Raw genomic sequence first — 27,603 nt, 5'->3', positions numbered from 1 at the left:
GGTCACTGAACATCTGGCCCCTACTAAATTACTGCCAGAAGCCAAAATCTGGACAGATGTCACTGTGGTTACCATTAGTGAACCACTGTCAACATTTCAAAATGTAGTCCCTACTGGCGAATACTTTACATAACTGCCCTTGTATTTCAATTTATCGAGAGTACGAAGTACAAGATTAGAAACACTGATAGTTTGAGAGTTCTGGAATTACACAATTCCTGAACATATTGGATCAGAATTCAAGAGGAACTATTCACTACCAAACTCTCAGCATTGTGTAAGGGAGAACACAGAGCATCAAGGATAGCTCAGTACAATCCTTTTCTGTTGGATGATGCGATTTGGCTCAGTGGTATGTTACAATACACTGCAATGTCCAATTCAGAGAAACATCCAGTTATTCTGGACGGAAGTCATCAGTTCATGGAACTTCTCATCGACCACATGTGTCCGCAGCTCATAGTCGTGTGGTAGCGTTCTCGCTTCCCGCGCCCGGGTTCGATTCCTGGTGGGGTCAGGGATTTTCTCTGCCTCGTGATGACTGGGTGTTGTGTGATGTCATTAGGTTAGTTAGGTTTAAGTAGTTCTAAGTTCTAGGGGACTGATGACCATTGATGTTAAGTCCCATAGTGCTCAGAGCCATTTGAACCAATTTGAGCACATGCATGTAAGACTGCACCATCTCAGAGTATGGATCACACTACAAGGACTGTGCGAAGCATTTTAGATTTTTTGAGGACAACAATCTGTTCAGGGAGTTCTCCACTTTTGCCTGCCCTGTTCAAGACAATCCACAGTCATCGGTAGCTAGAAATGGAGGCTCCGTGGCCACTAGTCAGAGTTCAACCTGCAAGACCATTTGAGGTAACTGGAATTGATTTTTTGGGATGATTATATGTTAAAATTGGTCATCACCTCAAGAAGTCGTACATGGTCTTGTTCATATATATCACAACATATGCAATTCACATTGATCTTGTCACCGGTGTGTCCACCCATACATTTATAATGGCCATGCAACGCTTTGCAGGACATAGAAGCCTGCCACGCACTGTTTATTCAGACAGTGCTACAATATTCCATGCAGCCAACACTGAACTGTCTGAGCTCTTCAAAATGTCCAGCTTACTGACATATGGTACTACTGTGCCCACAGTGGTCTCACCTGGAAGTACATACCACCACAGGCAGCTTGTTGTGGAGGTTGGTGGGAATGCATGATAGGCTCCATCACGCATTGCTGGAGGGATGTGCTTGATCACTCTCAAGTAGGTGAAGAGAGCCATAACATCATTTTTATAGGACTAGAAGCCACAATAAACTCAATACCCTTCACTCAAGGAGCTAGTGATACAGCATTGGCACCAACTCACTTCCTAAATAGTGGAAAACTAGTAACCATCCCATGTGCGCCAGAACCAGCTGCTAGAAGGGATCTTGCCATGCAGTTCTGACTAAGACAAAAGGTCAACGAGGATATTTAGTGCAGGTGGTAAAATGAATACCTCCTCCTGGTAGGAAGCTACCATAAGGTGGAAGGATATCCCTCAAGAAGAACAATGGGAGTTCGAGAAGGACATGAAACCATGGTTCTTGTGGAAGAAAGCAGTGGTTGAAGAGGTGCGGCCCAGCTGAGATGACAAAATAAGATGCATCATTCTCTGGCAGCCGGGTGGCACAAAGATCTGTCGAACAGTGCAGCTGCTCATCCCTCTTGAGATAGACCAGGGTAGGGAGGATGTTGGGGAATAAGAGACTCCTGTTGGTGTTGTATTCAAAACTGTAGACTGTGCTGCCCTCTGTAGACTGAAACTGTAATGGACGCTGTGAATACATCTGTGAGCTGAAGGTACTATTTGAATTCCTTCAAATACTAATAAGTAGCAACAATAATTTCCTTGACATTGTTTTCCTCATTTTTGTGCACCTCGAAATTTAAATGTGTTCTCGAAAACTGATCAGTAGTGAATTTTTACATCTTTACCTTCCATTCTTGACAGTCACACCAGTAAACAAACCAACACACATTATATCTCATTGCAACACCTTATAAAATATTCAGTATGTTGCCCCACATTTAACCATTTTTGCTTCCTGGTTTTATGACAGCTGCAACATGAAAGAGATGAAATACACCATCGCTTCGTCACTGCGATAATGGAACTGCAACAGAAAACAGGCTTAAAGAATGTTTTACTGGAGAAGAAATTGTCGGCGATTACTGGCATGCTGGAGCAGAAGGAAGCTGAGTTGGGCGAGATTCTGTCAGCTGCAAATCTGGATCCTACCACTGTCGGCGCCATCAACAAGAAATTCGAGGTGAGCTGACGTTACATATCCATCATCAAACTTTTGAACTGTGAACCTCTCCCGCAGCCAATGCTCTACCAATATTTTGAAAAATGAGAGAGAGGTAATATCAGATTGAAAATGTATTTAAAGGGGTAAAACATTCCCGAGGAAAGCAGTCCAGCAAGCTGTTTTAATCTGTCAAATTCCAACGCCCACTCTGCTACAGAATGAGGCTTTCATTATTGTGGTTTGTTCTCCAGTCAGAAGATGGATTTGATCATGCCTCTTTAACTTTGCATACCTATTACAACCTACATACATTGGAACCTGTTTACTGTATTAAAATAAAAACTTTTGTTTCTCTCTACTAGTTCCCCCCACTCCCACCTCCACCACTTCCCTCTCACCCATATACTTTTCCCTTCATTACCTAAGATACGATTCACTGATGCACTGCCAACTGATCTCTTCTTTTAGTTAAGTTGTACCATAAATTTGTTTTCTCTCCAGTTCGATTCAGTATCTCTTCATTAGTTACCCAATCTACTCATCTAATCTTCAGCATTCTCCTATAGTGCTAGTTCATAAGCTTCTATTCATTTCTTGTCTGAATGTTTTCTCATTATTGTTTCACTTCTATGGTTTGCTACAGTCCTGACAAATACCTTCAGAATAGACTTTGTAACATTTAAATTTATATTTGATGTTGACAAATATCTCATTTTTTAGAAATGTGTTTGTTACTATAGACAGTCTGCATTTTATATTCTCTTTATTGTGCCCATCTTCATTTATTTCACTATCGTAATAATGAAATCCATATAATATTTTTAGTGTTTCGATCCCTAATTTAATTCCCTCAGCCTCAACTGATTTAATTCGATTACATTTTATTACCCTTGTTTTACTTTCATCGGTGTCCACCTCATAACATCTTTTCAAGACACTATCGATTCCATTCATCTAGTCTTCCAGGTCCTTTACCGCCATTGCAGAATTAACGGTCTCATCAGGAAACCTCAAAGTTTTTACTTTTTCCCTCTCTACTTGCCTCCATTTCCAAATGTCCACTTGGATTCCATCACAGGATGCTTACTTTACAGATTGATTTACATTGGAGGTGGAATGCAATCCTGTCTCACTCCCCTTCCATCTGTCGCTTCCTTTTCATATACAGGGTGGAAAAAAATTGTGTCACGAAATTTTAACCCTGGATAGCTAATGTCAGAAGGAACCAAAATTACTAATGTTGTGTAGGTCTACAACGCACCATTTTTAAACTACGGAAACTTGGCGCCACGCGCTCCGATTGGCCATGGGGTTGCTCTGTTGCCGTTCGTCGGTTGACGGGCAGTGCTATGGCTGCCGGAGTGAGTGGCGCCAAGTTTCCGTAGTTTAAAAATGGTGTGTTGTCGACCTACACAACATTAGTAATTTTGGTTCCTACTGACATCAGATATCCGTGGTTAAAATTTCGTGACACAATTTTTCTCCACCCTGTGTAGCAATCTCTTATAACATCAGTCAGATATCAGTGCAGGTTGTGGATAACCTTTCGTTCCCTGTATTTTATAATAAAAACTATTCTGTCTTTTTTTAATCTGTCATTGGTGTCATCAGGGCAAAGGTTCACTCTTTAATATTTTGCATCCTCTATTGTAATGTGTGTAGAATGCCGTGGACGCTAGATATGCAGATGGCGGTGCACGCATGGGGAGGGTTAGTGGTAGGAGTACAGGCAGGTGCTGTAGGGTAATGCTGAGCGCTGGAAGGGAAGTGACGTTCTAAACTGAAGCCTACGCTCTTCAGTAAATATTAAGTGGGGGCCCTCCATGCCCACAGTTGCAAGGTGGCCATTCAAAAAGATCTACTGTCACTTCTGCTTTGGTTAGTATCTAAAAAGAATTTCGCCGAAAATGCAGCGATTTATTTTCGCCTGGCTTGTTAACCATTTGTAACTTTCAGAGAAGCATCATGAGTGGCTAATTTTGAGTAAAACCTACATATTTCTCTGGTTGACAGGTTAAAATTTGCTCCTTTTGCCAAAACACAGAGGTGTTTACACAGTGTCGCCTCACTAACATGTTGTGCAGATGCAGTTGAAAAAGAATCCTGAAAAAACTTGTTTACTAAGTTTATCAAAAGAGGAACTGAGGAAAAGGAAGGTCAGTAGCTTATGAAAAAGCACGTTATCAGTACAAAATAAACGTGTAATGTCTTACTTATGTTGTTCCAACATCCATAGCGTTTCTCGTTTCACCAGCTCTTGATAGCCCTTAAAAACTGCATTCTTTCATCTAAAAAGTCTGTAGTTAGTGGAATAACACGGTAGATAATGAAGTTTTGCATAATAACGATATCGCAAAATACCTCTCCTCTTTGCGTGCTATTATTTGCTAAAATCTCATTTCGATATCTCAAACCGTTTATGAAATATAAGGAATACTGTGGATATTTCACTCTGACTTTATGGCTGGCACGGCGCGATCGCAAATGAGTGTATTACGTCACATCAATTTTCTCGAGATTGGTGACAGACAGAGACCTCTAGCCAAGTCTAAAGGAAAATTCAATATGTTAGGTAAATTTGATATGGTGCAACATATTGTGTAATATGCACCAAACGCAAAATCATAGCGACCTCAATTTTTCATTACAAACTTCTTCCAATTTCGCGCAGTATCTTACTTTAGCCTAAATATCACAATATTAAGCGTTAACGAAGTGATGGGATGCCACCATGAACCTGACATATAAAGCTATAAGTAAAGTATAAGCTATTTACCAATTACTTTCTGTAAAATCGTTTGGGAAAGATTGCAGGCCGTGCTCCTCAATTCTGTCTTTGCCGACTGGCTGAAAGGTTTGACACTGTCGGCCTCCTCTTCCGAACAAACGAATGAACTCGCCCATTGCTTTGGACGAAAATTGGTCACTGCGCGTTGGCCACCGTATCCTGCATAGGCTCTACCTCTTGTACGTCTCTCAATGCTACACATACCCTCTAGTCTTCTTATGACCGCTGTTTCTTGTGTTGAAGCCGGCCGGTGTGGCCGAGCAGTTCTAGGCGCTTCAGTCTGGAACCGCGCATCCGCTACGGTCGCAGGTTCGAATTCTGCCTCGGGCATGGATGCATGTGATGTCCTTAGGTTAGTTAGGTTTAAGTGTTCTAAGTTCTAGGGGACTGGTGACCTCAAATGTTAAGTCCCATAGTGCTCAGAGCCATTTGAACCATTTTGTATTGATGCATTACATGGTAGATCCTCTACTCAAAGTCGTCTCGAAATGCGTTTTTTGTGACTTTTGTACTTGCACAGAACATCTAAGGAGTCACAGACAATGCTGAAATGAGTCTGAAAGCTAGGTATCTTGTGTACCTTTTTCACGCGATCAATATTTACGGAGCTACAAGCCTAACTCCTTTTCTATAACACAGAAACGTAATGACGTAAGAGTATGAAAGCAACTTATGCATACGTAAAATGATCACATCATAAAGATTTCATAGTGCTACTTTATCTAAACAGATCTCACTGGTCGCAAAAGACACGAAAAGTTGCCGTCGTTAACCAAGCGAAAGATTGTTGTTTAGGAAACTGGGTACTTGGTCCGGATCGCACACTTTTCTCTGTATATGAGCTTCGCCCGTGCTATTCTGTAGAAATATGGTGTGGAGCGCATAATAATCTTTGCTGAGAATCATGAAGCAAGCTCATTATGCAGGAGTTATGAAACTAGGAGAGCATAAACATAGACCTCATGTGCGATCTGGCAGAGTGCAATGACGAAGCAGCGCGTCGTCTCTACAGACAGGCTCCTAAGTTGGAGGCTCCTGAAAGCAAATACACGTTTTTCCTGTCGATAGATGCTTCCGAGAGACGGGATCCATGATATTACATAACGGAGGGACGCTTGACAGACTTAATATGAGGAAAGAAGGGATGTGCTACGTTTGGCAGATGAAGATCCACAGACGAGTACTGAAAACATATCAAATACTATACTGAAGTCGAAGTTTTTTGTTCGGCTTACTCTTGAGGATACTCGGTACCATCTGTATCATGCTCAGCTTGTTTAAAAATTTGTATCACTGGACTGTCAAAAGCGCATTGTCTCTGACAGATGGATACGACAGTTACGCATTAATAATTACTCATTCCTTGCTTTTCACTAATGAAGCGACTGTCAAACGCAATTGCGTTTTCAATAGACATGTCTGGTTTACTGTAAACTCCTATTGCACAGCTGAACGAAACCATCAAGTAGAATTTTCAATGAATACCTGGCGCGACATTATTGGTAACAAATGAACTAGACCTAATTTTTATGATCCCAGCTATCTGGCACAGACTATTTAAGATTCCTACAGGAGAAATTACCGGAAGAGTTGGAAAACGTCCAGTTGACTGTTAAAAGTTTCCTATCTTCTGCGGCCAGCGACGAGAAAATGAACACACTAACCGCCGGAGTAACTACAGATATATCGGAGTCGATTCGAGTAGACAGCGTTTTGCCCCACAACCGCTGATACGCTGTATGATGAAGCCACGTTGTGTGAGATAGCTAAGGCCAGACTTTTACTGCAGTTGTCCGTTTCGTTGAGTTTTATCTATGCTGAATTGTCTTTGATGATGTATTTGTGTATCTGTCGTGGTGGTCGATTTGGACTGCCCTTGCTATCTCCTGAAGACAACAATTCACACACTTCGAAATATGACTCATACTCTGACTTTATTGCGCTTACTGTGAAATCACAAGATAGTCAACTTAGTGGAAGCTTCACTCCACTTGTACGTGTCATAGGCCCGAAAATGTTTGTGAGTATATGTGCAGACACAAAACAAATGACACACCACACTAGGATTACTTTTGCCAGTAACTGGATTCGTGGTGTTGAACCTATGGCATTGCTCCCACAATCTGCAGACCGAAACTTGAATTAGGCGATTTGAAAAATGTTGTGTACAAGACAGAAAAAGCAGAGCCCGCTGAAATGCACCAAAGGTTGTACTGTAAATTTGCATTAGTTCAGAAAAGTATATAGGTACTCCAATACGTGTGCACTTCATAAGAAGAGTTGGAGTCAGTTTTCAGGCTGGAGGGGAACTGTTTCATTATGATTACTTTGTCAGAAGACTATAGTTTTGGTGATATACATTTATGAGTTTAATTTTGATTCTTGTTATCTGTTACCCAAGACGGCAGTTATTTTTGGTTGTATTGTGTGTCTGACAGGTAATGTGGCGAGGAAGTGAATGAACCACATCTTGACAATACAGTTTAATTTCCTATAATTGTTATTACATAAGATTACACAAACACACGTTATTTATGGCACTGAACAACAATACTAATTTTTTGTCAGTTCCTCTTCGAGCTGCATACCTGCATTTACCACAAGTGGCCATCGTATTGTCTTCACGAACCAAAAAGTCTCGCGTATGGCTGCTAATTCGACACCAGCGTGTAACTGTCTAATTATCTTGAATACAGTCTAGTCAGACAGTAAAATGGAAAGAAATAACAAGGAAGATATATTTATGGTTTTCCGTCTTCGTTCAGGATTCCTTTTTTGACGTTTTGCACAATAAATTTAGCTGGAGAAGCAGTTTCGTATGGGCTAAGAGGGAGAGCTATAATGGGAAAAGACTTTTGGAAACACCTGTCACCTCAGATCCGGCCGTGGTGGCCGAGCGGTTCTAGGCGCTTCAGTCCGGAACCGCGCGACTGCTACGGTCACAGGTTCGAATCCTGCCTCGGGCATGGATGTGTATGATGTCCTTAGGTTAGTTAGGTTTAAGAAGTTCTAAGTTCTCGGGGACTGATGACCTCAGATGTTACGTACCATAGTGCTCAGAGCCATTTGAACCATTTGTCGCCTAAGATATGAAGGTGATCGACAAGAAAGGAAAAAGTAGCTGGGATTTCAAGGTGTCGCGAGAGGAGTGCTCAGTACAGCATGGAGAAAAACTAACCGTTAATAGAATCAGAGCAGGACGTGTAGTCGAGTAAAATTTACCAGACGAACGTAGGTCTGAAATGATCTGTTGTGGAGCTACTTTCGTAAAATGACAGCCAAAAAGCTCCGAGCGCACTGAAGTCTGTTCGGTAAGCGAACGTGTCTCGGTGTGTCCAGCAGTGCTGTTATCTCCGATTAACAGGATAAAGTCGCAACTAACGTAACCAGCCATGGGTGGGAATTTAAAGTTTTCCTTTCTTTGGCAGTTCAACTGTAATTGTTATATTCTGCTGATTTAAGTAGTAGCTTCGTTCTTTATTATTATAGGTATTAGATGGGAAAAATTATTTTAATGGACAAACTTTCGGCATTCATCGCCGATTGATTATGATTTTAAGTCCCCAACCCTACTCTAACATTATTACTAGGTTGTTTTTCTTCACCCTGTATACTGTGGCGAATGTGGTCATGGAATTTGTTAATAATAATTTATGAAAGAACATTATTATTAACGTTCTTTCATTAAAATTACATGGAGAGAGGGGAAATCTTAAATTAAGAGACTTATCATCATGTATATGATAAATAAAAGTGATGAACTTATAAAACTGTGAAAAAATTGCTGTTCGGATTGTTAATTGGAGGCAGCCGAGAATTTGCAAACTTTTCCGAGCAATCACTGGCTTCGATGCAGTTCGCCCGCTGAATAGGCACTCGAGGCATGGCAGTTTGAGTTGAGATGGCACTCGAAAATATTGCTCTATAGAAGAGATACCATTGCGTCTCAGTGCTGCGCGTCTTAAAGAATCCATCAGTAATTATGTATTATTAATAATTTGCGTCGCAGAAAAGACCATAGAGACACTATTGTTTGAAATCCCAAAGTATTTGTAATTTTGTGGTTCAGAAGAATAATTAACAGAATTACCCTAAATTTCTGACATGGCTGTCTGTTTTGAAAATTTGTTAATGTACGAGACGCAGCAGGAAGACTAGCCACCTGTTCCTGTTACATCTTATAAATGCGCTGCCAGCTGCAAAGACTTAAAGGAGATTAAATTCTTCATTTGTGTAGCCACAGTGCGCCTGTTTGCTTTGCAATTATTAGAGGTGTTTGAAATCCGCCATTTTTACTATTAAAAATGCGTATTTTTCCGTAAGCATTTTATTTTATATATTTAAACTATCGTGTGGAATAAAACATACTTATTATTTTCTTTACTTCTAGATCTAAAAACTGCGGGTACCAAAAGACATTATAGTGTAGGTTTTACTTAGAGGATTTGTGTCTGGTTTACACTTACGTCTGCGATGTTTTTGGCATAATTCGATGTCGGGTCGCAGCACTACACATTTCTCGACGTAAAACACGACAGAATAATGCGCCATTTGTTCAGTACCTGCTCGCGGGTAACGTACACAGTCATGTCCATATCCACCTTCAACCTCCTGTGAGATTCCCACAGGTGGGTACCAAAAAAAAAAAAAAAAGGTTCAAATGGCTCTGAGCACTATGGGACTCAACTGCTGTGGTCATAAGTCCCCTAGAACTTAGAACTACTTAAACCTAACTAACCTAAGGACAGCACACAACACCCAGCCATCACGAGGTAGAGAAAATCCCTGACCCCGCCGGGAATCGAACCCGGGAACCCGGGCGTGGGAAGCGAGAACGCTACCGCACGACCACTAGATGCGGGCAGGTGGGTACCAGTGCAGCATAAGTGCAAAGTACGGGAACATGAATTTGTTTGCCTATTGGGACAGCTGCGCTGGGAAGCTCGTAAATTGCTCAGTGCAATATTTCGACGCCCGGTGTAGTTTTGATAGAGCGCTGCGAACAATTATCTAAGCCGCGCTCATTTCCGTGACGCAGTGCTGATCATCAGGATTGTGCGTTAACGAGCCGCAATTTGCAACCGACTACAATTCTCAGCTTCTGCCCTAGTTCTTGTAGCGTGTTTATTACCCACCAGCAGATTAAGTCGAAACACCTGCAGTAGACGACAGGCCATTAGAATTACTGAGATCCCCGAGAGAGCCAGCCATGATAAAACTATTCTACCTGGCGAGCAAGATATATGAACAGACGCCTCAGACTTCAGTAGGAATGTAATAATTCGAATTTCAAAGTATACACATGCTGACAGAAGTGGATAGTAGTGAACTGTCAGTTTAGTAATCATCATTCAAAACATTGTGACGAATTATTTACAGAAGAATGGAAACCCGATTAAAAGTCAACTTCGGGGAAGATCATTTTGGATCCCAGAGAAATGTAGGAACACAAGGAAATAATGACTATGACGTATCTTAGAAGATGGTTTGAAGGAAGGCAAATACACGTTTATAACATTTGTCGACTTAGAGAGCGCTTTTGATCATGTCGATTAGAATACACTCCTTGAAATTATAAAGTCAGCTCGGATAAAGTACAGGGAGTGAAACGTTTACAGAATTAGAGTGCAGTTATAACAGCTGAGAGACTTGAAAGGGAAGCAGTATTTGATTAGAGAGTGAGGCAGGGTTGTTGCCTGTACCCAATGTTATACAACCCGTACATTGAGTAAGTAGTAAAGGAAAGCAGGAAGAAAATTGGGAAGGGTGCTAAAGCTCAAAGAGAAGAAATAAATACATTGGTTTTTGCTAATGATATTGTAATTCTAGCAGAGTCTGCAGATGACTTGGAAGTTTACTTAAACGGGATGGATAATATCTTGAGAAGTATAAAAGTAAAACAAGGGTACGGATAATGTCATTTGGTCGAATCAAATCAGGTATTAAATTATTGGATGAGACACTAATTGTAGTACACGAGCTTCGGTATTTGGGCAGTAAAATAACTGACGATGGACCGAGTAGAGAAGATATGAACTTAACTCTACCTTACATCAGTGTAATAGTAATCTTCGTTTTGTTAAATTAATTTGGCTAAGATGTGTAAGAAAATGTGAGAACCAATAACCAATACCGAAAATAGTATTTAATAAATATAATTATGAATGCTCAGTGTTAAATCAAGAAAAATCTATATTTCCGATAGATCGCTGTTTCGTTGCCATCTCAGTTCTACGCATCCGTCATTCCGCACCTTGCACATTTGCACTCATGTATGGCCAGTACAAGTTCTGGCGGGATCCTAGTCAGGCGCCACTCTCAACTCTTTCATTTGCCATAGGGACAGAGCACTGTCCGTCCAACATATGAGTTAGTTCTGATACAGTTGTTGACAAGTGAGCAGTAATTGTGCCATCGCACATTTTTTATATAATGGTGTCTTTGTGCAGGAGCTGCTGAAGCGGAAGAACTCTAAGATCCAAGACCTGCAGTACGAGCTGTCGCGGGTGTGCAAGGCACACGACGACCTGCTGGAGACGTACGAGGGCAAGCTGCGCAAGTACGGCATCCCGACGGAGGAGTTGGGCTTTACGCCGCTGCGCGCCACCCGGCAGCGCCACCAGGTCGCCGCCTGACGTGGAGACGCGGAGCCTATCTGTGTTTACCTTACCTCTCGTTAACCTATGCAACATGAATAAATAACTGTTCTCAGTTACAGTTACAGCTTCTTCATTAACAATACTAGTGCTATTTTTTTAACCTCTGATCGGTCACGAAATGGAAATCACAGTGAAAATTAAAGATGGTTATTTAAAACATTTAACTAAACCTTCCAGTTGCTTCTCTACACAGTCACCGCTCAGACTTAAATATTTGTCGTAGCGTAGTTCCAACTTTCTAATCCATAGGAGACAGGCCTGTGATTTCCGCGTATTCCCCGTGCTGGCCTGCATTTCGTTGTCTGTTCCAAAATGATGTCTTAATAGCCAGCAGTTCATGTGAGCGAAGAGATAAAAATCATTCCGAGCCAAGTCTGGGATATGTGGGTGATCAAACACTTCCCATCGGAAATGCTGCAGGATCGTCTTCGTTGCACCTGCAGTGTGCGGCCAAGAACTGTCGTGAAGAAAGAAATGCGTGACTGTTACGTTATGTGGGTTGCATGAAGTCAGGCAAAGCCCCTCAACAGGCACTTCACACTTGGCAGTAGACACTATCGTTGTAGGCATTTTTACGTGCTCATTGTGCATTCAGGCGTGTCTTGATGCAATAGAAGGGCATGCTAGGGACACTGTACAACACATGTGCTCACAGCTTTGCCAGATTTTCACTGTGATTTTAATATCACGACATATCACAGGCTGAAAAAAAAGTGGCCGTCATAATAAATGAAAATGTTGCGAGAATAATATTTATGGAGAAAAGGTGCCAACCAGACCTCCTGTGTGCTATGTGTCTAATACCCTGCTTTTTATTATGCTATATACATGAGCTTAATCGAAGCAACAATTACTTCTTTCCTGTGCAGATCACCGAGTTTCTGTTTAGGCAGAAACTGTCATTTATTAAGACTGCTTACGCATTCTTTTCCATCATAGTTACTGATTTGCAGATAATTTTTAGCTTTTGGGCTGTACAACAAAAAGATATAGCTACAAGGTAAGGATTATTGCCGGTACACTTGTTTCTGTGGTTTGATGCGATTTACGTTTCAGCCTAGATGTCTATAATCTGTAATGGATTTTTCATTTTGTTGATATAAGATTACGTCAGGGCTTCAGGTAATATAACTGAGAGGGTGCTGCGATGGTAAAGTACGAGGGTAATCCCAAAAGTAAGGTCTCCTATTTTTTTGTAAGTACATAGACCTGTTTATTTTTTACAATGGCTTACATCAGTTTACATCTTGAACATTTGGCTATTTCTCAACATAATCACCATTTCTGTCGATGCATTTTTGTAGACGCTGTGGCAGTTTTTGTATACCCATGTCATACCAGCTCGCCGCCATGCTGTTCAGAAAGTTATGAACCTCTTCTTTCACCTCGTCGTCGGAGCTGAATCGCTTTCTGGCCAGATGTTCTTTTAACCTAGGGAACAGATGATAGTCACTGGGCGCCAAGTCAGGACTATAGGGTGTGTAGGTGATTATGTTCCACTGAAACTGTTGCAGGAGAGCAATGGTTTGCCGAGCAATGTGTGGGCGAGCGTTGTCATGGAGAATGTGTACGCCCTTGCTCAACATTCCTCTTCTCCGGTTCTCAATTGCCCGTTTGAGTTTTTTCAGAGTCTCACAGTACCTGTCAGCGTTAATTGTGGTCCCAGCGATTTAGCTTCGACGACGAGGTGAAATAACAGGTTCATAACTTTCTGAACAGCATGGCGGCAAGCTGGTTTGACATGGGCATACAAAAACTTCCACAGCGTCTACAAAAATGCATCGACAGATATGGTGACTATTTAGAAAAATAGCTAAATGTTCAAGCTGTAAACTGATGTAAACCACTGTAGAAACGAACAGGTCTATGTGCTTATAAAAAAAGTAGGAGACCTTACTTTTGGGATTATCCTCGTATGTTGTGCCGTACTGCACTTGGGGGAGTGGATTCCACAACCTGCAAAAAGCGGGGAACCAGGATCTGTTTTGTACTACACGCAGTTTCAGCATAGATGTGTATAATCTGTAATGGATTTTTTCATCTAGGTAAAGTATGCCATGCCATACTGTGCTTGGCTCTGAGCACTATGGGACTCAACTGCTGAGGTCATTAGTCCCCTAGAACTTAGAACTAGTTAAACCTAAGGACATCACAAACATCCATGCCCGAGGCAGGATTCGAACCTGCGACCGTAGCGGTCCTGCGGTTCCAGACTGCAGCGCCTTTAACTGTGCTTGGATGTGTGGATTCCGCGACCTGCGAAAAGCAGCGGACTGGGTTCTGTTTTGTACTACATTGTGGCTTCAGTGTGTCTTGTAAGACGAAATGATCTCGGTTAATATGTTATAAACCGAAATAGCAGCCAAGCTGCAGTTTTGAAGTGACTGTGGCCTAATACGTGAGAGCTAAATCGGATGTTCTTTCCTATCAGGATTCTGCTACTCAACAATTTCACACAGTGATAAAGGTTGTTGCAATAACCAATGCCAAGATAATTTACACTCTTTTGATTAATGTACTCTAATTAAACACAATTTTCAGGCAGACACTACTTTCATCTCCCACTTCTTATCATGGTTAATCTCATCACAGGTTAGTATTCTCAATATCACGTAACGTGCTTAACACTATCCTCACTGCAGTCCAATGTGTGACTGACATGATTCATGCGAACACAGAATATTCGGCACACAGTAAACCTTTTTAAACTCACTTGCCACGAATATAATCTGTCACGAATCGATAATGCTGTGCTGAGGGTCAAGCCACAGCAGTGAGGACTCATTCAGCCAGTATGACACAACTCATAGCTCATGGCTCCACCTACACTCAACAGGCTCCATACTTGAACTCCTCTGACACTCACTCACTCAGTGCTAGTGGCATTTAGCAGTCGAATTTGCCTGCCATCGACCTATGTGAGGCAAAAATGGGCTAATCATTGGGGTCATGGACCCCTTGCATCCCTGCCCTAAAATATTTCTGTTACTGTAGGTGAAACAAAAAACAGACAAATTTGTTACATATTACAAAAAAGAGTGAAGAACATTAAACTTAAGAACAAAAATGACATTACAAAGCATCCTACATAAATTCCTTGGACTCCGGTAGTGCACTGCTACCACAAACATATAAAAAATTTATCATATCTTAGTGAAAAATGGTAAATGTTTTACATAAATTTGTTTTACATTAAATGATCTAGAAATTTTCCCTTAGCAATATGTAATAAATATTTGAGCCAAGTTTGCTTTGCAATTAATAATGAAGAAGTACCCCTTTCAGTAGTTTGTGTGGATCATCAAAAACATAATTATCACTGGCTGCCTTTCCCATAGCACTGCACAAAAAACTCATATTTAACATTATTTCAGCTATGTCTTTGGTGCCACCTGTTCAACGGGGCTTTTGCCATCCACATTATCATAACTATTTCTGATAACCTATTTCAGTTATCCCTTTGGTGTGCTGTTCTTTCAGCAGTTTTTGTTGTCCATAGTATCATTATTATTTCATGTCATCTCCAACACTACAAGAAAGGTATAGAGAAAATACTTCAAATTAATGGCTATTCTGTTCTTATCTTTAAACAAAGTATTAACATGAAACATATTTGGCAAAATATAATTTCAGTACAACAAAACATACAAGTAATTGAGAATGCTTTAGTGTCTATTAAATCCTTCAGATACAATTCTCTAACTATTGTGGTTGTCCAGAAATAAGTTTCAGGAGAAATTTGTATTTGTCCGCCATAGATTATGTTTCAGTATTTGAACTGTCATTAATATTGCAAATAAAATAGTGCATACTCTTTGTTATGTTGACATATATAGTTCAAAATCTAAAACATCAGTAGAAACTCATTATACTGTGCCAGCATCCTACTTGTCTGAAACTCAATACAAAAGTTTGAATTACCAACCTCAACAGCTAACTATATCACTAAATTATCATTCTGTTGCTTTTCATGAGTAATCTCACTGTACCATCCTCATCATCACTTACAGTATAAATAGATACTTATACAAATAGGAAATCATGTGTGATAATAAATGACAGTTTTCAGCCTTTAGCTCTTAAACTACTTCATATTTCATATATCTCTCGACCCACATAAATCATCATCACACATATTCTCAACTCAGTATCGTCCTCCCTTCAAATATATACTTCAACATCCATTAATCCTCCTTAACCACCTCAATAAATACACAAAAATCTCCTCCATACACCTCAACTTCTCTACACATCATTAGACTCAGCATATAAAACATTCCTACACGTCATGCTATTCATATTACTAAGTATCCCCTCATCTATATGTCATTTTACAAATTTTCTCCATTTGGTGCAAATATCAGCTATCTTATTCCATTCCCTTAGTGTTCCTCGGCTCTTTCATGACTCATGAAGCAAATTTACAAGTTTATATAGAATTCTCTATTGAAACTAATTAGCTTTTCTCAAGATTATGATAGACATTTCGTTGATATCTGGCATTTACCTCTATCCTTTCTTACACTACTGTTTTTATAGTCCAATCTTGAAAATACAAAATCTGTGGATTCAATGATATCTCAATTAGCAGCTTAACATTGCCTTCATAATAGTGTGATGAATATACCACTGGTTTTACTAAACTGTTCGTAAATGAAATATTTGGACAACCACTGCTTAATCTACTTTATAATTTTAACAGTTCTCTCAAATCTGAGGAGTGAGACTTTAAATAGGAAGCAAAATTCTACCCATAAGAGAGCGTACCAGCTGCAACCTGGTTTACCAGCAAAAGAGTTGCTGGTTCCCTAAGCTCTACTCTGACTACTTTGTTACCTGGGTTACCCCTATCTTCATTCAGATAGTACCTTTTTATGTTTTCATCGTGTTTCTTGCCCTGAGCTTTCTTTGTTTGCACATACTCTACCTCAACAGTGTTTTGATGTTCAATCCTTATGGTCCTAGATGGTCCCTTATTAACATGATTGAACTTATGTTTCTCAGAATTTATTTTCTTTGATGTGGCATGCATTTTTACTAGGACCAGGTCCCCCAATCGATAAGTTATTGGCCTTACCCATTTATCACGTCTCTCCTGTCTCCTCCTTGTCTTCTCCCTCATACTCAGTTCTGGTAGTTCCAAAGTAACGAAACTGCTTGAAGCCGAATAAAATTGCTAGTGTTTCTGGTTGGTAACAGTATATTTTGTTTCCCATGCATTAAAACGTCTACCAAAGGTTCAGTTTTCTACACTTTGGTATCACTGTCGTTATCCATTTGGTATAGATATATGCCTAATCCATAATTTGATCTGTCTGCACCCAAATAAAACTCTTGAGTAAGAACAGGATGGTACAATATCTCCGCATTACACAAGCTTTCCTTAATCCTTTCAAATTCTTCTTAATATTCTCCAGTCCAGTGTCACGCCATCTTTGCCTTTGTTAGCTTCCTCAGGTTTGGGATATTGAGAACAGGATCCTTGATGAATTTTCTATAGAATTCACAGACACTAAAAAATGCCCTCAATTGCTTATTACTATAGGGAGTAGGAAATTGCCTAATAGCCTCCAACGTAATCGGATCAGTTAAAATAATCTCCTCTGAAATTATTTGGCCTAGGAAGTTTATCTGTGATTTACCAGATTATGCTTTATGCGGATTTGCCGTCACCCCTACATTCCCACATGCTTCTTCAATGGCATCTAATTTCGCCAAATGTTCATCCCACAACTCTCTCACAATTAGTACATCATCCACATAGACAGAGTCTGTCTTAAAGAAGTCTTCATCTAGAATTTTATCCAGTTTTCTGATAAATTCAGAGACGGACGTATTAAGGCTAAATGGCAGAATTTTTGAATGGTCACTCCTGCCAGCGTACATAAAACCAGTTTACTGGCGGGATTCTGGGGCAAGAGGTATTTGCACATACTTGGGCAGTCAAATATATACTGCTGAGTATTTTTGTTCTTCAAAATTCTTGAATCAATTCTTCTATCGTCTCTGCCCTGTCCCACTCTGGTTCAATGATTCTTTTCACCATGTTTGTATCCAACACTATCCTCACTTCCCATCCTTTTTATCCCCTACAAATAGGGGACTTAATATTGACTGTTGGCTCTTTCTATACCCTCAAGGTCCATCATCGTATGTATCTCTTCTTCTGCTGCTTTCCTTTTTGTCTGGACTTAAAATATTGTCTAATATCGAATGGCTTCTGGTCCTTTATCTTCAGTCTGTATTCTACCCCTCTCATGGTAGCTGGTTAGTGGGAGAAGACAGTACCATGCCTGTACAATACTGTAGCTAATTTCGTCCGAACCTCTTCATCCAAGTATGTCATCCATTCCACTTTCTTGCCTATCATATCTTCCATATGTTGACCTTCTTGCACAAACCCCTCATTGAATATCAGCACACCTTCCTCCTCCCGCTCTTCATCTTGGTATTCTGTTGTAGGCTCCTCTTCGTAACATAAGCTCACCCACTTAAATCCTTGCTTCTCAGCTGCTTCGTCTTCTACTATAAAAGTTAACAGCTTCTTTTCCCATTTTCTCCATTTTGTATCAACAGCGTCCTCATCAAAATTTACTACCACTTTCACTTCTTTCAGCCAATCTATGCCCAAAATAACTGACGTTCAGACCTTGCACTACTACAAATGTTTCTCTTGGTTCATATTTGTCTCCCTCTTCTTCGAAGGTATCGAACATTTGCTCTTTAATAGGTTTGCTCTTGGCACCTACAGCATTCACAACTCTAACACCATTCACTGGAATAATCAGAAAGCTGACATTTGCATTCAATATTTGCTCATGTATCTTCTGGTATACAGCACATGCTATTAGAGGATCAACATTAAATGCATATATTTTGATTTTAATGATAGGTTATATGGGTTCTTTGGACATTTTCCCAATTTTTTCATTTAGGTCCCCTCTCAGATCTCCACCATCGTTATGTATGATAAGGATAATGTTGGTCCTAGAAGGTCTAACTCCTGACTGAACTGCATCTGAAGTGCAGTTTAGTTTCATTTACTCCGTACTTCTTTGATTCATACTTCATTATCCATTAGTCTGTCTTCTTTTCTTCCACAATTTTCCTGAATCATCTCTCCAGTGAAATTGTCTGCCATTACTTCAGTTCCTATATCCATAACCGCCACCCCTTCGTCTGTAATTTGAAGGGCTTTTAAACTGATTTCGTTGATAATTATTACTCCCTTGGTTTTTCCCGCTCATTTGATTATTTTCCTGCGAGGAAATAGATTTTAATGGCTCCAATACTTCACGTAATGTATTCTGCCTTTGATAAAAGTCTCAGATAGGTTTTCTTGCATCCTACAACTCAGCTTCCTCTTTATTTCAGTTATCACTATATTGTCATTCAATGGTTGCTTCAAGGTCTCATTTAATTGACATAAATGTTCAGGTGCCCCTCCAAGTGTTAAGAGATTTATGATGTAGTAAACCTTCGAGCATCGCAAAAATGGTTCAAATGGCTCTGAGCACTATGGGACTTAACATCTGAAGTCATCAGTCCCCTATGACTTAGAACTACTTAAACCTAACTAACCTAAGGACATCACACACATCCATGTCTGAGGCAGGATTCGAACCTGCGACCGTAGCGGTCGCGCGGTTCCAGACCGAAGCGTCTAGAACCGCTCGGCTACATCGGCCGGCTCGAGCATCGCACATTGATGAGTCTTGGACCAGTAATTATGCAGGAATTCTCCCTCAAATTGATCATAATTACTTACTTCTTCTTTCTTCTTGACTGCCACAAGTGGAAGCTTCACTCTCCATTCTGTATATTGCAAACTGAATTTCATCTGCATCTCTAAAATGTAGTGGGAAAATCCCTCTCATTCATTTAATAAATCTCCTCAAGTGTGATGTTCCATTTTGTTTATACTTCAGCCGTATTTTAGTTTGGGTATGCCTGTTATCACTTTTCACTAAAGTAATAATATTACAAACCCCCACTGTTAAGTTTGTATTGCTAATCTTCCTATCGATCTCTTCAGTTTTATTCTCTGGATGGTGTATGCCATCGTGTAACTTCTTAATATCATCTCCAACTTTCTGGTTGTCATCTTGTCTCTGCGCTTTATATTGCCCTTTTCAAATTTACTGTCAGACCCTTTTGTCTCTTTCGTAGGCCATCAATAACTATATTACATTGTTGTTGCATCTGCTTTACTTCTTTGATCTCTTGATTATAATGTGTCTCTACTTCTTGAATTTTGCCCTCCAATTCAATTTTAACTCACTCAGTATCTTCCTAAGCCTTTCCTGCTGTCTCTTCTCCCATCTGGTTCACGCTTTTTCAGAGTTGTTCTGTGTTCTGCTGCAATTTGCCATCTCTTTCATTTATGTCTCTCTCCATTTCTTCCTTAAAATTATTGTAACTTTTTCTTTAGGTATCCTTGCTCTTGCAACATTTTCCCTATACTCTCTTTGGTTCCTTTATTTTATTTTAGTATTTCTTCATTATATCTAAGCTCTATTTGGGTTTCACATGATCTTTCTTCATCTGTTTGTGTCCTCCTCTTTTGCTTTTGATATCTTTGCTTTCACTTCAATGTTATCTGCGAGTGCCCCCATCAATGTCAGGTTTGTCTCCCACTGGTTTAATTGGTGCCTGAGGATATCTGGTAGAATGACCATCCACAACTACTGGACAATCCACAAATACTAATTCCTGAATCATTCTTGTCTTCCTGTACTACTGCTCCTTTACTGGATAATATGACTTCAACCTCTTTCTCTGTCTCAGAAGACATCGTGATTAATTATAACCCACTAACCCACTGGCAGTTGCTATTAAAGAACTATTGGTAACCTAAACTCTTCCAAATCAACAAAACAACTACCACCATTAAACACAGTAAGAAGCACAAGCCTATCAAAATAAACCACTAGACATACACAATTCTGCATACAACATTGAAATAAGATACCCATCGTAACTTAATAAGCGTACTAAACTGTAATGTACATTTCCTGCTATAGCAAGTCTGACCTGCAGCTGCCAGCTATTGTTACATTGCTGTAAACATGCATATACCAACATACAATACTTCAGAGGAAAATTTTGAAAAATTTTGAAAATGCTGTTTACAGATATCTGTATTGATGTAAAATATAATATAAAACGTCACTAACATACCCTAAAGATATCGCAAGGCGGGATTACTATTGCACCAGCAGATCGTCTTTATCCGCCCACTGATGCTAGTACAAATCGCGATGTTTGACATTTGGTGCGCTTTGTTTACAACTTGCTGGTTGTGCCGCTAGCTGACTGCTGTGGGACCATGCGCAGCACCTGCTGCCATGTCCGCTTTTGACACGCTGTTCACAATTCGATGGTCGGTCGCCAAATGGAGTAGCGGTCGCCAACATACATAGGTCTGCATCCAGGTGACATTGCTGAATATCTTCAGGCTTTGCCACTAGACATTGAGGTTGATACTGGAGGCAGGTGTAACCAACGTTCAGTGTGAGTTTTCTACGCTGTCTGGCCTCATAGTGTGTTCTGCCGTAATGACATGTGAAATCACCTACCACAACTATTTGATTTGGCAACTTTATGGATCTGTGTGATGCCATTCAAAAATTGCGTTTTTGTCAGCACTCGTGTACCCCAATTTATGGATCCACGTAAAATCATGCTATTTTAGCCATTCAAAAAGCAATTTCAGATATAAAATCACAGAAAATACTTCTTTAAGCAGTTTGTGACAAAATATTCGCCCCTTCTATAAGCGACACTGTGTGCAGGTGTCTTCCTTTTGCGCTTGAATTTCAGAGTTTTACATGCTGTTTTCCGTGTTTACGCTTTGAGATACTGCTCTTCGACACTCATTATGCTGTTCAATGAGGCGAAACAAGGTTGTTCACAATGTAATGTATTATTGCATTGTACACTGATCAGCCAGAACATTACGACCACTGGCCTATTATCGATATAAACCCGTCCGGGCGATAGCAGCGTGACCTGGCAAGGAATGACTGCTAGTCAGACACATGCACGGTGCATGTAGTATCTGTGAACGTATTGTTTGTGAGTGGACTGGGGAAGGCGCGCTATCTATCTGAGTTTAACCGAGGACAGATTGTGATGACCCAGAGACTTGGCATGAACATTTTGGAAACTGCATGACTTGTCAGATGTTCAAAGAGTGCTGTGGTGAGTGAATTCAACATTTGACAAACCAAGTCCAGACGTCATGTGGTTGCGTGGTCACCCCTCATTACACATGTCTGATGTTATAGGTTGTGCACACTGGTAAAACAGGACAGGCGGTGAACTGTGGCGGAACTAAGATCAGACTTTAATGCCGGCCAGAGTTCAAAAATGGCTCTGAGCACTATGGGACTTAACATCTGAGGTCATCAGTCCCCTAGACCTTAGAACTACTTAAACCTAACTAATTTAAGGACATCACACACATCCATGCCCGAGGCAGGATTCGAACCTGCGACCGTAGCGGTCGCGCGGCTCCAGACTGAAGCGCCTAGAACCGCTCGGCCACACCGGCCGGCCCGGCCAGAGTACAAGTGTGTCTGCACACAAAATGCACGTAACACTCCTAACGATGGACCTCCGCAGCCGAATATCCATGCATATGCCAATGTTAACACGACATTGGCAACTATGACTGAAATGTTCATATAATCACTGGCACTGTACATTGGCGCAGTGTCAGAGCATTGCATGGTCTGATGAATCCTGATAACCTTTTTCATGATGCTGATGGGAGGGCGCGAATCTGTCGTCTTGCAGGAGGACAGCTCCTTGACAACTGTACTGCGGGACAGAGACCAGCTTGTGGCTACACCATTGTGTTCTAGCGAACATTCACATAGGCATCTATGGGTTTAGAGGAGCTCATGCAGGGTACCATGATGGCCAAGGAATATCATACACTGGTTGCAGGCCGTTTACACCCCTTCATGACGATCATATTTCCCGACGGCAGCGGCGTTTTTCAGCAAGATAATGCGCCCTGCCACTAGGTCAGGAGTGTGATGGAGAGGTTTGAGGTATACAGTGGCAACTCCTAAATGATGTGCTCCCCCCCCCCCCCCCCTACTCTTCAGATCTGAACCCAGTTGAACATATCCAGGATGTGATTGAAGATTGAACATGGAATCAGAGCTCACCTCTCACCTGCCCCCACCCCAGAATTTACAGGAATTAGGTGACTTATGTCTGGAAGATAATTTCACGGCCATTATTCAAAGTGATCCCTATTTCGACAAGATCTGGTTTATGTAAGACGGAACTCGACCCCATCGAAGGAGGAGAGAGTTGTTGCATTGGAGGAGCATTTTGGGGACTGCATTCTGTCTCTGAGGTACCTAGAGGCCCCTGGTATGGGCCTCGGTTGGCTGCCATATTCCCCGGATCTGAACACATGCAACTCCTTTTCATGGGGCTACATTAAAGACAAGGTGTACAGCAATAACCCCTAAACCTTTGCTGAGATGAAAACAGCCATTCAGGAGGTCTTCGACAGCATCGATGTTCCAACACTTCAGCGGGTCATGCAGAATTTCGCTATTCGTTTGAGCTACATTATCGCCAATGATGGCAGGCATATCGAACATGTCATATCCTAAATCCGAATATCTGTGACGTTTACATGTTGAATAAAGTGCGTGCACGCCATAGTTTGTAACTAATTTACGTTTTTTTTTATGTAGTTAAATAATTATCACCCTATAACAGCTGTCAGTTACGAAAAATCACACCTTTGACAGTGAACCTAAATGAAACATTACTGTGCTGAATTATTACTGTTCACCCACAGCTTGCAGCTGTTATACATCACGAAGATGAATGTCGGCAGCTAGATTATGTCTTGTGGCCTATAGTCTTCTATTCTTCAATCGAAGATCGCAATTGTCCTCTCATGATAAGCCAAGACAAAACACTCCCAACTAATATGACGACATTTGTTATTATCCGAAATAGCACCCTAGCTCTAATTTTGATGCGACCATGACCTAATAGGTAAGTGCTAAATGGATTTAACTGCTTCGAGAGTTCTTTCTAATCATCATGTAGCTGCTTAAGGGGAGCCGGAGGTGGTCAAATCCAAAAAAATTACGTTTTTTTTTCTACCGAAAATTATCGGAACATTCCTCTTTAACGTAAACTTTGAATTATTGTTCTACTCGCCCTAGAAGTGGAGTTATTACCATTTTCCCCCACGCCTGCAGAGGAAATGGGCGGCCGCTGAATGCATCTAACACCCTCTCGTGACTTCCTGGCGAACTGCTTGGGATTTTCTCGGCCTGTTACGCATACAGCGCCTTATGTTACGCATACAGCAAGTGTGCAAGGGTTGGATACATTGTTTTCCGTGACAAATGAAGCGCTAAGAGCGCGGAATATCGTCTCTTTGCTGTTTACCGTTTCGAATTAGTTCAGTGTTGCGCCTGTTGTTGGTAGTATTAGACTTCTTGTGTAAAGCGTTGTTCTGGTTACGATGCCACGTTTTAGTAACCATGTATATAAGAAGAAGAAGAACGTAGGGAAAAGAAAATTAACACTAATACCAAGTTGCGATACTACAATTACTTAAACAGTGCGTTCTTCTGCTAAGCAACACATGGCCGGCCATAGCCCTGTGACATCTTCAAGCAAGAAGCTGACTGGTGGAAGTGACAGATTTCGTGAATATGTTAGTGACAGTGATGATATTAACGAAGTACTGAATATTGGATTATTATCTTCTGTTCTGAAAGAAAGTGTTCTGTGCAAAATGTGTTCAAGTTTAGGAGTGGGACTAGAGATAACAAAGCACTTTGGTTTAGCTTGTGAGATGAAGATGTGTGCATGTTGCGAGTATTAAGTGACTTTCTACAATTCACATGCCAGTCTCTTTGGTGAAAATGGACGATCTAAAGTGTTTGATGTGAATGTTCGACTTGTGTATGGTCTTCGATCCATTGGAAAAGGGTCTGCTGCTGGTAAACTGTTTTGTGGTATTATGAACTTGCCATCGCCTCCAAGCAAATTTGGGTACTACTGTGAACTGGTAGGATCCTCTGTTGAAGATGTGGCTTTGAAAACCATGAAGGAAGCAGTGGAGGAATCTGTAGAAATGAACGGTGGTTCTAGGGATTTGGTAGTGGCATTAGATGGTTCCTGGCAAAAGAGGGGTCATAAATCCCTGAATGGGGTTGTAACTGCAAAAGTGATAGATGTTGCAATATTATCAAAACACTGTAGATGCAAAAATAAAATCAAAGGGGAGCACAGTGGAACCTGTGAGGCAAATTTTAGTGGATCAAGTGGAGCAATGGAAGTGGATGGAGTGAAACAAATTTTTGAACGTTCAGTTCCAAGATACAACGTTAGGTACAAATACTACCTTGGGGATGGTGACTCCAAAGGTTTCAAGACTATAGAGGAACTGAAAGCATATGGAAATGAATTTGTAGTTGAAAAGTTGGAATGCATTGGGCATGTGCAAAAGCGTATGGGTGCACGGCTTCGAAGGCTCAAACAAACTTTGGGTTCAAGTAAGCTCAGTGATGCAAAGACAATAGGAGGGAGAGGCAGGTTTACTGATGAGGTGATTGAACGTCTACAGAGATACTATGGGTATGCTATAAGGCAAAATACTAGTAATGTTAGTGACAAGCAAAAAGCAGTGTGGGCATTGTTCCTTTATACTGCCTCTTCCAATGAATACTCTCAACACAGCCTGTGCCCAAAAGATTCCTGGTGCAAATATAATGCAAGAAAGGACTATGATCACAAACATGGTTTGCCAGCATCTGTGATAAATGCAATAAAACCAATTTTTCGTGACTTAGCACAGCCAGAATTGTTACACAAATTTCTACACGGAAAGACGCAGAATCCTAATGAGAGCGTAAACAATTTTATTTGGAAAGTGATTCCTAAAAGGGTGTTTGTAAGCATAAAAACACTGCACTTTGGCATTTATGATGCAATAGCAACCTACAACCAAGGGAACAGTGTGAAGTGTGAAGTTCTGAAGGCATTAGGATTTACAGCAGGGGTGAACACTGTACGAGCACTAAGTAATATTGACAGAGAAAGGATAAGAGAAGCAGAAGAGAAAGGCATATGAAGTATGATGGAACAACAGGCCAGAAAAGAAGACAGAAGAGGAAGCTTTTGGAGGATGAAGAAGAAGACCCTGATAATCCATCATATAGTGCAGGAATGTATTGAGAAACGTTGATAGCCATTTCCCATAAATTAGAATTTTTCGAATATAAGGAACATTTTCTCAAAATCCACTCAAGCTAGAGAGATGAAATTTTTATACAGAACTCCTAGTGGTCAAACTTACATTGTAACACAGCCATTTGGCAATATGTTCAGTAGTTTCATTTCAGTTTAATTATAAAGCAATTATTTGTAAAAAAATTTGGGTCATTAATAAAAAAAATAATTGGAAGGAAACTAGAAAAGATACTCCAAAATCCCTCTGTCATAACTGCAATACTAAACCACTCTATATGTAAAAAAAATTCAAATTTTTCTATTTGGTAGTTTATTCATAAATGTTCCTCAAATTTAGTGGTTTTAACATGGGCAGCATAGGCACCTCCGGCTCCCCTTAACAGTGTTTGCAAGGTGATACAAGGTTTTTCAGTGACCATTGCCAAGATGTTTTAAACTATTTGATTGATGTATTCTGATTAAAGACAATTTTGAGGGAGACACTACTTTCGTCTCACTCCTCCAGTTGTGCTTAATCTCATCACAGGCCTGTATTTTTGGTATTGCGCCACATGCTTTATCAATGGTGAACACACACACACAATCCTCACTGCATCCAATATGTGCCCTTCGTGGTTGACGCGAAATATTCGGCACACAGTAAAACTTTTAAAACGCACTTGTCACGAATGTAATCTGTCACGATTCGGTGATATGCTGAGGGTCGACCCGCGGCGGTGGTGACTCACTCAGCCTGTACGACACGTGTAGCCATGGCTCTGCCCGCACTCGACGGACTCCAAACTCGGACTCCCCTGACATTTTACTCGCTTAGCGCTAGCGGCGCTTAACAATAGATTTTGCCTGCCATCGACTTGGCTGAGCAAAAGATTTGTTAATCGTTGGTTAAGGGATCGCAGATTCCTTACATACACACGGTTTCAGCATAGATGTGTATAATCTGTAATGAATTTTTCGTCTTGTGGATGTAAGATTACGTCAGGCACTTCAGGTAATATAATTCAGATGCTACTGCGATTGTAAGGTACGTTTTACCGTACTTCACTTGGGTGAATGGAATCAGCTACCTGCGAGAACCTGCGGACCAGAATACGCTTCACCACTGTGCTCTCTCTCAGAATGGGCGCTTCCACCACACCACAGAAAACAGAAGTAGCAGCAGGAACTAGCAAACGCCATAGTCAGCACCTTGCAGCCAACCAGGAATAAATAATGCTGCGTCAATTGAACACTATATTTATTAAAGCTATTTCATCATCGTAAATAACATTTCCTCTACTATTTTCCCAGAGCGCTGCTTCTATTTTAATCTACTATTAAACACACTAAAACGGCTGGGGCCACGAACTTCTCGTGAATAGAGAAGACCAATGCAAATGGAAGAAGACAAACGGCGCATAGCGTCTCACCAGTGTTGTGAAGTATCAGAATCAAACTTACCCTGCGTCTGTCGGCCGCGACTCCGCGTGAGCAGGTGTCTTGCGTGAACGGTCTCGTCTCTAGACCAGCTCGCCAACCAATGACTGTGCTGAACAATCGCGAGCTGGTAACTCACACTACTTATATTTTTCCTTTCAACTCGATTTATAACCTACTGCAGCTTGGAAG

General features: G+C 40.8%; 1 protein-coding gene across 1 annotated transcript in view; it reads left to right on the top strand.

Annotated features, from left to right (window-relative positions):
* LOC126259749 (dynein regulatory complex subunit 4) overlaps positions 1-11,764 on the top strand; it is a 123,539-nt gene extending 111,775 nt beyond the window's left edge. Inside the window, exons 10-11 of the mRNA XM_049956741.1 lie at positions 2,110-2,319; positions 11,539-11,764. Coding sequence (XP_049812698.1) covers positions 2,110-2,319; positions 11,539-11,724 — 396 coding nt within the window. The 3' untranslated portion in view covers positions 11,725-11,764. The remainder of the gene's footprint in view (positions 1-2,109; positions 2,320-11,538) is intronic.
* Positions 11,765-27,603: the final 15,839 nt, after the last annotated feature.

This window comes from Schistocerca nitens, chromosome 5, assembly GCF_023898315.1.
Source record: "Schistocerca nitens isolate TAMUIC-IGC-003100 chromosome 5, iqSchNite1.1, whole genome shotgun sequence".
Lineage (NCBI taxonomy): Eukaryota > Metazoa > Arthropoda > Insecta > Orthoptera > Acrididae > Schistocerca > Schistocerca nitens.
This window is presented reverse-complemented; position numbering and strand designations above follow the sequence as displayed.